Here is a 12785-nt window from a genome sequence, read left to right as displayed (position 1 = left end):
TCAACAAAAGTAGGAGTTAGGGAGCGCATAACTACGTCAATGATACCAATGGTATGATTATGACTATACTGATGCAGAAGAACACATGTTTGTTGTTATTCATTGTGCTATTAGATCTCTCTAGCTTTACTCCTTCAGACATTGACCAGTGTGTGTGTTTGTGTGTGTGTGTGTTTTTTCTATCTACGCATCTGCCTCAGTTTCAGCTAAATGAGCCTCCTGAGGTTTTGCTCTTCCTGCCTCCAGCCTTCTCTTAACACTCTGTGCGCAGCAGTGACGCAGCTCTGTGTGCAGACTGCTTTACTTCTGCTCAGCTGCTGAACCACGAGGAAGCAAAAATGAGGATGAGGATGATTATGTTAATGACCTGGGAAGATGAAGATGGCAGAACTAATGAGACAAAACAGCGTAGGGAGGATGGATCTGAGGATTTGACGAGGTTGATGAGGATAAGAGGGACTTCAGGTTATGATCAGTAGACATTTGGGAGCATGAGAATGTTTCTAAATACTATGAGGATGAAGGGGGGTGATGACAATAAAAAATTAAGAGAAGCTGAAGGTAAGGTATTTGAAGAATAAGCACAGAGAGGATAAGATAATTATGAGATTGAAAAGCGGAGAACAATGAGAATGAAGAGAGATGATGCTGAAGAGGAAGATTAACATCTGGATTACAGCGGTGACGACCAGGGAGACAACTTCTACGAACAGGATTTAGTTGATGAAGACACCGATGCTGTTGCTAAGGATGATGTCATTATGGATATGAAAATGATAATGGTGTATTAATTGTTTAGGATTTTTAACGTGATGATGCACAGATGAGGATGACAGTTATAAGGATGGAAATAAGATGGCAATGAGCAGGGGGGTGATTATGAAATGATGATGAAGCTAACAGTGATGAGTGTGAGGAAGATTCTGATGGTGATGCGCAGGATGATGATAAAGATGATGACTGTGGGGATGCAGATGCAGATGATAATAGGGAATACAATAGAGTAACAATGGTGATGAGCAGAATGAGGGATAAGGCCCTAATGATAAGGAGGGTCGTGAAAAAGATGATACTCATTATGGTGAAGGAAATGATAAACAGAAAATACTCTAACCCTAACCCTTTCATGTGGATATAACCGCTAATGCATTATTACCACTTTCCTCAAACTTAGTGAATCTCTAATGGTTCTATGCAGTTTACACTAGAGCTCAAGAGCTGAAACAGTCGACTGGGAGGAAATCTAAAGATGTGCGAGATCGTTGGGCATCATAACAAAAGCTTATTTTTTCAGTATTTTCAGTTAAATTAGAGACTGCAACTTGCTGGAGGAGCTTTTCAGAAATGGCAACACATCTTGATACAATTAAATGAAGATTCAATGTGATCCGTTGGCATCTTTATTTCAGAAGTTTTTCTTGATTTCTTGTTAATGGAGTTTAAATGAATTGTACCATATCAAATGTAACTGTTTTGAACTGTCTCCTTAAACAACCATTAAGCTTTCGTTGTGAACTGGAGCTATATGAATAAAACTGAATTCATCTTCAAAATATGTGCTTGGCACGTTACTAAATCCTTTCATGAGATTCTTCTTTTACTCGACCAATGTGCCATTTTACGAGATATGTATAAAGGCTATAATGTAATCCTGTGTAAAGTGTAAAGTATAGATGGCAGTTATTTCTTTTCTTTTTTTGTCATTGTGATTATGTTACTTTTAGTTGATCTTTTTAGACATCTTTCTCCCGACCAAAGAAAGCTAATTGAGTGAGCATTCCGGCCTGGATGCTCATTGTGCAGGTGAAGACATTGAACATTTAACAACAACCGTAACCGTAATATGAGATTGCTGCTGCTTGTGTTTTTTTTGTTTGTGTGTTTGTTCTCTGCTTGTCTGCTTACAGGTGCTCCTAGTGCTTCTAAGGTTGGATTCCCCACAAAAGCCGTGAATCGTCTTCAGTTTTGTTTTTACAGGTGTAGCAGCTGGTTGTCTGATTTTTCATTGTTTTTTATGTTTGTCTCTTCATGTTTCTGTTCTTTTTTTTCTCTTCTTCGCTTTCCCTCTCTCTCTGTCCCCCGGTCTGGTTCGGCACTATTATCATATCATGTTAAATATTGTAACAAAAATAAATAAATAAAAATGAGGAGTTGATGGGCGTCAAGGGGAGCTTTATATTCATAAAGCTTCCCTTGGCATAGCAAATGTGTTTAGCATAAACGGTATTCAGATTACAATTCTGCTGCCATAATGCTGGACAGGACAAGGGGGAAAAAAACAAAACAACAACAACCGTAACCATGTGAGGCCCTCATTTTAGATAGGTGGGTAATGTACCCAGAGATAAAGAGCTCCAGATGGGATGCAGAAGATGGCAGAACTGCACATGACTGAAAGCAGACTGTGCAGTTGTTTCTACTCTATATTGACATCTGGCGCATAAGAATAACGGTGATGGAGTATTGAAATGCAGCCTAACAAAGAAAAGAGTAAAAAAGTATTCTTTTCTAACAGTTGCCCTTAGATGTTTCTCCATATTCTATACATTGCAAAATATAGATTAACTGACAGTGTGTAATAAGTCCACCAGTCCCCCAGCTTTTAAAAAAAAAAAAAAAAACCTTGTTATTGCTACATTAAAGCCACTGTGGTTGTGACTGTGCAAGTTTCATTTTAACACACAAAACAGACATTAATAAAACCGAGTGTTTAGTTAAATATTCACGTCAAATTCAGGGTCTTCTTGTTGTCAGGTCAGGAGAAATTAGAGGGTCAAGGAGCAACTTTGAACGGGTCAAAGACTTAACATAACTGTACAGATCTCTGTCTAATGAATAAAACATAACAGCTCTGATGAGATCTCAAGTTTTACATTTAGACAGTTATTGTTTGACCTCTGACCTTCCTGAATGTTGTAATAAGGCAGGAAGGGGGGGGGGGGGGGAGTACTTACTGATGCAGGCTCCATGCCAACCATAATGGCCCGGAGGACAGTGGGGGACGCAGTGGTTGCCCAGCAGCCAGGTCCTCGGCGCTTTGCACCACAGACACACACTGCCGATGCCCGTCTGCAGGTCTGCTGTACAACGCTGGCAGTCTGAGCTGCACTCTGTGGGAAGGACACACAGGAAGAAAGGCATCTGTATCTCTGCAATAAAGTTATTTTCACCTCTTACTGCCTTTTATTGGATTCAGATGGAATGCATCTTCTGTTGATAAACTTATCCTGACATGTAGCATCTGCATGGCTTTAGAGACGTTTTAGTTTACTCTGTATCTGTAAGCATTTTTAAAGCCTGCTCGTTTGTAACTTTGTACAGACTGAGGGAGCCCCCTTTCAGAATCAGAATCAGAATCAGCTTTATTGGCCAGGTTTGACTAAACAAGGAATTTGACTCCGGTAAAACTTCACTCGCAAAGTACAACACTCAACAATAACATAAAAGAATAAAAATTAGAAATATAGAACAGTAAGAATGGAATTGAGTATGGGTGGTAAATAGGGCTGTGTATGAGAATAATAATAATAAATACAGCATGTATTAATTAAAGTCATACAAAATGAAAAACCCGAACGAAGACAAGAGCAAAAAGATTAATTACACACATGAAACATTAATTAAAGTACTAATGAGAATATCAGAGTGTGGAAACGCTGGAGTTTTGTGCTAACACGGGCTAATCCAACCAAACTAATCACTAATCTTTTTAAGGTGTCCAGGAACTAAAAAAAAAACACAAATCTCTTTTATACGTCCTATTTGTCATCTTTTAACCCTGAACCTTGGACCTCCATTATTGTCCATGACTGTAGATTAGAGCGCCTCCCTCCTACTCACAGACCCACATGCACTTCAGACCCACGTAAGGTGACATCAAAAACCCAGAGATTAGACCAACAATGCCGGCCACCTTGAAGTGTTTTATCAGATGGTGTCTGCGTTTTGTATAGCTGGCTGCACCTTCAAGCTATCAGTCTGTGGAGAGATAACCATCAGCAGTAGAAGGGTGAGGGTCGGGGGGCTCTGCAGGTGCAGAGTTACGCTTTGGACGGGTGAAAACAACCGTTAAAGACACGCCTTACACGGAGGCCTCAAAAAGAAAACTGAAGAAAAAAAAGTTTTTTGTCGTCCAGATCTTTTTACAAATTATTAGAAAACTACAAAAACAAAAAAGTGTTACCAGTCAGAGTAAGGGAGAGTTGTCACATAAAAAATGAGGAAAAAGGAAAATGCATTTAAAGGAAAAAGTAAGAAATAAAATACTAATTATTCAGGGGTTAAAACCTACAGTGCACAGGTTGAATTTCAAAGCATTTGTTTGTGGAGGCCATAAAAGCCAATGGAAGAAAATACATTTTTCCTACTTTTCTCTGTCTATATTCTTATCCAAATATATCCAAATAAAACCTTGTAGATGCCTTTTTCTTTGCCCTGCAGTCTTGTTTTATTTAACTCACCGCTTCTGTAACTTTACAATTCATACACTGCACTTTCTTTGATCAATTATGGCCTTATTTTCTGTAAAATATACAGCACAGGAAGGTGATACTGCTTACATCAACGAGTCAGTCGGGCCCTGAGGGAAAACCTTGTTTACATTCCATCGCAAATCTTAAAAAGCAGGGATGTGAGGCTTAATCAGCACAAGTAAACAGATGGAAGATGCTGACTTCTATTGTTTCATGGCATTTGCATTTCTGCTGCACATCCCTACATGTTGCTCTCTGAAAAAAAAAGAAGAAATTTGGAAACTCCTGGCAGTCCAAGTTTAGATTCGGAGGAATGTATGGAGCTGGAAAATGAGCTACATTTGACAGCAGAAAGCAACTCAAAGTTTTGCTGTGATCAGTCAGAAGGCCGTCAAAATCCACCACCTAAATGCACCACCTAACCTAGACCGAACAAGCTGAAGCAACAGATCACACTACTGCCCCCAAAGTTTGGATAGTAGGAACTAAGCATGATGACTGCAACTCTTCATCTATTGTATTTCTTACTCTGGTGTTCCCATCACTGTGGAGGGTAAACCTGGACTCATTATCACATTACCTTTTCCATTGCTAAAGAGTCCCATCTTTATGCTACCGAACAAAATCCCTAGTAATTGGTTTCCTTAAAGGGATAGTTCGCCTATTTTGACATGAAGCTGTATGACATCCCATATTAGCAATATCTTTTATTAAATTTGACTTACCAACTGCTGCATCCTGTGAGCAGAGTTCCAGCCTCGTTTTGGTGTTGACGAAAGTAGTCCGGCTAGTTGGCTGGGGCCACAAAAATAAAGCGTTTTACTTCTCAAAACAATATGCGTTCAAAAGAGTAATACATTTCCATCACAAAATCGTTCATCCAGGAAAAAGTAGGACCTCACAATCGCTTGGCACTATTTTCTCTCCCTTCATATCACTGCGTGCTGCCGCCTGCCGACAACCGCGGCTGTTACAGTGTTTGCTGCTCAGAAGCAGGGGACTGCTCGGTCTGTACTTCTGTCTGCACGGTCTACACAGCAGGCAGTGATACGAAGGGATGCAAATGTATTACTCTTTTGAACGCATATTGTTTTGAGAAGCAAAACGCTTAATTTTTTAAAGCCCCAGCCAATTAGCCAGACTACTTTCGTCAACGCCAAAACGAGGCTGGAACTCGGCTCATAGGACGCAGCAGGGGGTAAGAAAATGTTAATAAATGATATTGCTAATATGGGATGTCATACAGCTTCATGTCAAAAGATGTGAACTATCCCTTTAAGGCTCCACAGCCTTTTGTTGTGCCTTTTGTTTTTTCCTTCTGTTTGATTTAATCAAATGTTTGAGTGATCTCTGATCACAATCACTGAAGAAACTATTCCCACCACATTTCTTCCAAGCAGATGATGGTTCCCCATTATCCTTCCAATTTAGTGGACAGTTCTTTCAAATCCAGGTGGTGACCTTTTTTGGCCAGGCAGTTTATATTGGCTTACACGACACACCTTTCTGGAAAAAAATGCACGTTTTAAACCACACTTTAAACACTCGCAGCAGGGCATTACTTCCGTCTGAAAGTATGAAGATGTTTTTTGTGCAGGAGCACTGGAGATTTCCAGGGAAGAACTGGGCATGGTGTTTCTCTGCAGTCTCTGCTCACACATGCACTTCATGGCAGGAGATCCTGAGCTGGAGATGCATCACGCAGGGAGCATGCTGTGGAAACCATCGTCCTTTGTTTCTAGCACATCAAGAAGAATGACAAATGAGGCGCCTTGGTGATTGTTTCTGTGTTGAAAACAATATCATACATATTTGAGCGTTTCCACCATGTTGACGAAGAAAGAGTGCAACAACCAGCAGAAAATACTCTGACGGAGCAACTTGGGAGCAGAGATGCTCGGCAGCTTTTTCTGTCTTCTTGTGCATTTCGGAGAGGCCTGCTTTAGCTCAGACTCTGGGATTATTTCTGCCTTGGAGAAGCTTCTCTTTTTGACAAAGCTGGTAGGACTTCAGCTCAAATCTCCCCAAAACATGGCATCTGCCCAGATGAGTCACCGTCTCCTTCTGACGCAGGTCTAACACCGGCAGAGTAGAAAACAGGAGAAACAAAGAAACTTTCTTGCCATCGTCTCCCAACCACACCTCTCACGTCCCCTTTTGCAACAAAACCCGTATCAGCATTCTTCCTGCCAAAAGTCAGCAGGTGATCCCGCTCAGAGCACAAAACAAATAGCTCCACTCCGGAGATAAGGTAACTCAGGTGTCAGGGATTATTGACTGTGCTGACTAAAACTGAATATAAAACTAAAATAGTATTGATTTGGCCCCACAGAGCCTCTATTTATGGCAAAGTTACCATTTTGAAGCACATTAAAGGGAGATATAAATGCTCGGCATGCAGGATGGATGGATATCCATCTTGTGGGCTGGGGTGAGACATTATTCCATCTAATGCTTTATTCCTGCATCTCCTGCATTATAACAAACTTCTTTAATGATACTCATATAAGAAAAGCAAGACCGATGCTTCCTTGCAGATTGCCTCCCTGTGCCTTTGTGCAGTTGAAGAGAGAATAAAACTTGTTTCTCTAAGCAATTTCTCTCATAATGGAGCCTGAGTGCAGCAGTGGTTCAGAAAAAAAAAAAGAGAAAAGCCAAAGTGGGACATCATCTTTATTTGAAGTTGCAGGCGTTAGGAGAAGCGGAGCACTGCAGAGAGAGAAGCTGTGTGGTCCTACGTTTCTTTCATCCTGTCAAGACATGTCGCCCCAACAAAGAACAGATCTATAAAGGGGCTGTTTAAACAGGTTTTACTTTATCCTCATTTCTGGTTCACTGACAATGAGGACAAATGGAGATTGATTGACCTAAAAACTGTGTGTCTGATGTCTTGATGTACTAAACTTTTTTTTTAAAATACATATGTAAATATAAAGTATAACGTAGAAGCCATAGCCTGAAAGTTCTGAGCTCCTTTATTCTCCAACACAGCCTGAACCCTCTCAGACGAGCTTTCTGTCATTTCTTTAAAGTGATACTCCGGAGTAGATTCACCCTGGGGTCATTTGAACCGTGATATCCAGCCAAGTAGCCCACCCGCAGTTTTTTCGATATTGGCTGAACATCAGCTGAGTTACTGAGTTATCCCGAATAGCTTCGTACAAGGGTTAATGGATCCTGGTCCGTATCTCCAAAATTACCACACTAAAATCACATGCCATGACACCAAACTTCTACAGTAGTACAAATATGGTCTGTACTCACAAAACAATGCATTTGGAAGTTTGAAAATAGTCCAGGAGTTTATTATTATCAACACAAGCCTGATAGCTTCTCTGCAGCTAAAGCTGCGTCGACGTCACTTCAGAGAGCTGGGAGCTTCAAAGTAAGATGAGGGTTGATCTACTACTGTAGACAACAAAATATATGCTATATTCTACATGTTTTTTTATGAATTTTTATGTTGTAGAGTTGTGAAATTATTTTATCAATGGAAAAATTGAGCAGCCTTGCTTTGTTGTCTTCAGTAGTAGATCAATAGCCTGACTACGTCATACTCACGATTCTAGTCAGAATGTGAGTCTGATACCGCTCAATAGAGTTTTGAGTATGGGGCGTGTTTCAACCGAACCAGGAGAAAAAACGCCTCTTCGCTCAATTGGATAGACCTACAACCAATCAGAGCAACGTAGTATGTGACGTAGATTAAGCAACACACACTTGTTGTAGGAAGGACGGCAAAAACATCTTTTCTATCGATGAAAGCCTTTATCGCGTTCCTCTGTTCGTCTTTCAAAATGAATGCAATGTGGAGATCCTGTAGAACAGACTCAATGGCAGAATCTACACACCCCAGCTCACCAGCGGCAGCCATGTTTGTTTCAAACAAAGTCAAACCAAGCGCTCTTTAGTGACGTAGTCTATAATGTCCCTGTTCATCATCTGTCCGTCATCGTATAAAGCCCGCCCTGGCAATCTGATTGGGTCGACCGATTCTTGGTCGGGCATAATTATTTCCCAACTGAGCAGAGCCAGACCGAACTTCCCGACCAAAACATTTATGGGCGGGGCTAAGTTTGGCTGGCACCCAGGCTAGTAGATCAACCCTCATCTTACTTTGAAGCTCCCAGTTCAAGGAAGTGACGTCGACGCAGCTTTAGCAGCAGAGAAGCTATCAGGCTTGTGTTGATAATAATAAACTCCTGGACTATTTTCAAACTTCCAAATGCATCGTTTTGTGAGTACAGACCATATTTGTACTACTGTAGAAGTTTGGTGTCATGGCATGTGATTTTAGTGTGGTAATTTTGGAGATACTGCCAAGGTCCGTTAACCCTTGTACGAAGCTATTCGGGATAACTCAGTAACTCAGCTGATGTTCAGCCAATATCGAAAAAACTGCGGGTGGGCTACTTGGCTGGATATCACGGTTCAAATGACCCCAGGTTGAATCTACTCCGGAGTATCACTTTAATGCTGCTCCTACAAGCTGCTCCTACAAACCTATTGTATGGTGCACTAATTTAAACAGTGTCATAGTCATATTTATCCGAACTTACCCCCAGAAAATCATATATAATCATATATGATTGCATCAGATTTAGCCAAGTCTTGAGAAAACCCTATTTTTTTTATTTTTTTAGTGTGTTTCAAGGAAAAAAGGAAATAGGTACCGTGGTTAAACATGAATACAGAATATGAGGAAAAAACAGAGTTTGTTCAGTTCTAAGCTGAACCCTCTCAGACGAGCTTTCTGTCCTTTCTTTAAGGAGTCTTCAGGAATAGTTCTCCAGGCTTCTTGAAGGACATCCCAAAGCTCTTCTTTGGATGTGGGCTGCCTTTTGTTCCGTTCTCTGCCAACATGATCCCACACTGCTTCAGTAATGTTGAGCTCCGGGCTCTGGGGAGGATTCATCCCTCCATCAGACCTGCTGCCACTGATTTTCAGCCCACTTCTTGTGTCCTTGGCACAGCTCAGCCTTTTCTCCCTGTTTCCCTTCCTTAAGAACGGCTTCTTGACAGCCACCCTTCCATGGAGCCCATTTCTGATGAGGCTTGGGCCAACAGCAGATGGATCAGCTGAAGGTCCAGATGCATCTCTCAGCTCCTGTGTCAGGTCTTTGCTGGATTTTTGATCTATGATCACCTTTAGATCCTGTTCATCTACTTTAGATCGTCTTTTTAGGCCTGACACTTCTTTTTTCATCCTCCACTTGTCCAGTTTCCTCATATTTCTAAGGACACACTGCACACCATGCTGAGATATTCTTTTTTTCAGCAAATTGCTCTTCGATAATCACAAATGTGTACGAATTGTGTTTCTGTGACAGACAGCAAGTTCCTAAAGATACTATTTAAATGGTTTCTTTGTCTGTTAAGTGTAGACACAACACTGCTTCATCCCTTCGATTAGGTGCCTTTTGTATGCTTGAATGACTCATATGTGAGTGTTCAAAGGCTTAAAACAAAACAACACATTCCTATGAAAATGGTCAGGTTACAAATAAAAAAGCAAAGGTTCCAAAGAAAATCTAGGACTATATGACGGACCTTCAGAAATTCTGGGGAACTATTGATCGAGACCACATTGAAAGATTGGAAGCAAAATATGACGAAAATGAGGGGTGGCCCATAATACTGAACATTAATACAAATTATCTCATGTAGATGTACATGAAACAGTTTAATCAAAGAAATAAGACAAAAAAAATCTTAATAATAACATCTACAGGCACAATGAGCAGTGTAACTAATGTGTCAGTGAACTGTGATTCCCTCTGTGCTGTTTATGTGACACTTTTGCAGATGACGCTATCAACATCATCACTGTTCTGCTTTCATCCTTCCAGTAACTATTTTTACTTTATCTTCTCGGTTTGATGTAGGAAGTGCCTGCAGGGTTTGAGAGTCTGATCTGTTCCAGCGTTAAACACTGTAGATACTAAACAGGCCCTCTGTGAGTTCAATTGCCGTTTTCTATTATTTCGCCTCGACTCACAGAAACATCGCTGCCCGTGTTACTAAAAGAAGACAAGATCAATATGGAGCCTTGTTTGTTGAGTACAACTAGATTTCAATAACCTTCTCTTTGTTCGGCCTCATTCTTTTTTTTAATGATTAATTCTGAAGTCTGAGAGGAAATTAACATGAAGATTACCGGACAGAAAACCATGTTTTATTCCTGGGAAAAAGTCATATTACAGCTCAGTGGAACTACATTGATCATTGATTAGCTCATTTAATTCTGCTTAAACTCCTGCTCTGCATCAATACTGTACATGCATATGCATGAAGAGAGATGCTGGCAGCAGCTGTGGGAATCACCTTGTCTTAAATATGTATTGAAGGCTTTTATTCTCTTTAGATCGTGCATAAGAGATTTGAAAAAAATATTTAAAAAATAAATATATCTCATGTCTTTTATGTCAGTGCTGGTATATCAATATGTTTCTATGGTGATACTTCCTGTTGCCAGTGTGCTAGTCTACTTTAAGCTTTGTATTTTGCTAAATAATGGCACCAGCGCAATGATTTCAAGGATGAGATATTTTCCTCATCTCTGGCACAGATGTAGACTCCCTTTACTTAAAAAGGAAAGATTTAGGGAAAAAGAATGATGGAGAAGATGAGTGACATGCTGACTCAGCAAGCTGGCTGCATTGAATCCGTCTCTGAGACAAGTTGCTTTTTCTCTGTGAAGTAAGACTTTCTACGTTTTTAGTTTAACCACATGGGTCAGGGTTGAATTTCTTTTTTTTTTTTATCTACTTGTGAGGAACAAACCAACGATGTCTGGATCACTTCCTGAACATAGAGGATTCCATGTCTTCCATCTTCCCTTCCTGTATTTTTTATGGGAACCACAAGGCTGCTACACACCGAACTTACTTGTATGAGTTAAAGCAGAATTTTAACTGTGAAAGATAAAAGTCTTTCATCTGGTAACTTTTACTTCTCCCCCACATTGGTAGCAAAACCACATCAACTAAACTTTGGCTGTGTTCGAAACCGTATACGACATACTACATACTTCCATACTACATACTCATCGATCAGACAGTATGCAGAGCGTTTACCCACAATGCATTTCGCTCCTACCCGAGCCGAAATCAGCCGGCCTGAAGCTGATCTCGCTTAAGCTCTAAACTCTGTAAACTTTAGCAACATTTGAAACATTTTCAGGTGAGAAAGTAGTCGTTTAGATCCCCAACGTGTTGAAAATCTGACAAAATACCGGCTATTTACAATTTTGTTCCCACGAATTCGGCGCTACTAAAGCTAGCCGCAGTGAGCAACGCACTTCCGGTTATTTTCACAGAATAAAATATCCGTTGCCTTTTATCATAGGGAAAGCCATTATGATACAATTGGTGCTTTTGTTTTGAAAACAGGAAGTGAACCTACCCTCGTTGTAGCTAGCTTGAAACTGCCGTTTTGACAGGAAATGACGATCGGCAACGTCAAGTTACGTTGCATCTTAGGTAGTTTGAGTATGAGTAGTAACCTCATGATGCATACCCAACATTTAGGAGAATCTAGTATGCATCCGGAAAAAAAAGTCAGTATGAGTAGTAGGAGTAGTAGGAGAAGTATGCAGTTTCGAACACAGCCTTGGTCTTTTTTAGGGTAAGGGTGCAGTCTTTATCTGCTACCAAAACCTCAGCAATGAAGGATGTCAGAGCCTTGGGTATTGCAGTAATTTAAGTAACACTGACAGCATCATAAAAAACGTGAGGAGTGAGTTGAGGGGCACCAGTGACCGCAAAGTTTCTTATGCATACATAGCTGTTTGGGGTAACAACACATGCTCACACCAGAAATTTTAATAGCTATGCTGGTAATGATGAAATAGCAAAAATGTCAAGGCTCCAAAATTGTTACATGCCAGCGTTTTGCAGTATGTTGCATTAAGTCTTAACATCATCACCAACGACGAGGAAATGGCTGGTTCTGTGTTGTCTCTGGAAAGTCTGGAAAGTCATGCAACAGAACTGAATTCTTGCACAATTTGGCCCATGAGTTCCCAAAGTTCCTTTATTTTTCTACTGAGCTGTCACTGGTGATAAATACTAAAAGTTTAAACATTAAAAACACAAAGCTGGGGTCTGCCACCATTTCAGGTGAACAATATCTTATATGAGAGACCTAAAGGCAGCCAGACATGATGCGGTGTTCTGTAACCACACTGTGTGACAAGCGGCAATGACGCCATGTCTGCTATCTGCAGATGATGATACCTGCTGAACCGTAGCAGGCTGCCTGTTTTATTTACTTGTTTATCAATGTGATTACTGGTTTACTACTGACTTAGAA

General features: G+C 40.5%; 1 protein-coding gene across 1 annotated transcript in view; it reads right to left on the bottom strand.

The window, feature by feature from the left end:
- The window catches only part of fras1 (Fraser extracellular matrix complex subunit 1), a 286644-nt gene that overhangs the window by 114195 nt on the left and 159664 nt on the right, over positions 1–12785 (bottom strand). The window contains exon 20 of the mRNA XM_075467236.1: positions 2955–3110. Coding sequence (XP_075323351.1) covers positions 2955–3110 — 156 coding nt within the window. The remainder of the gene's footprint in view (positions 1–2954; positions 3111–12785) is intronic.

This window comes from Odontesthes bonariensis, chromosome 6 (genome assembly GCF_027942865.1).
Source record: "Odontesthes bonariensis isolate fOdoBon6 chromosome 6, fOdoBon6.hap1, whole genome shotgun sequence".
Lineage (NCBI taxonomy): Eukaryota > Metazoa > Chordata > Actinopteri > Atheriniformes > Atherinopsidae > Odontesthes > Odontesthes bonariensis.
Note: the sequence above shows the minus strand (reverse complement) of the source record. Positions and strands in the feature narration are given on the sequence as shown.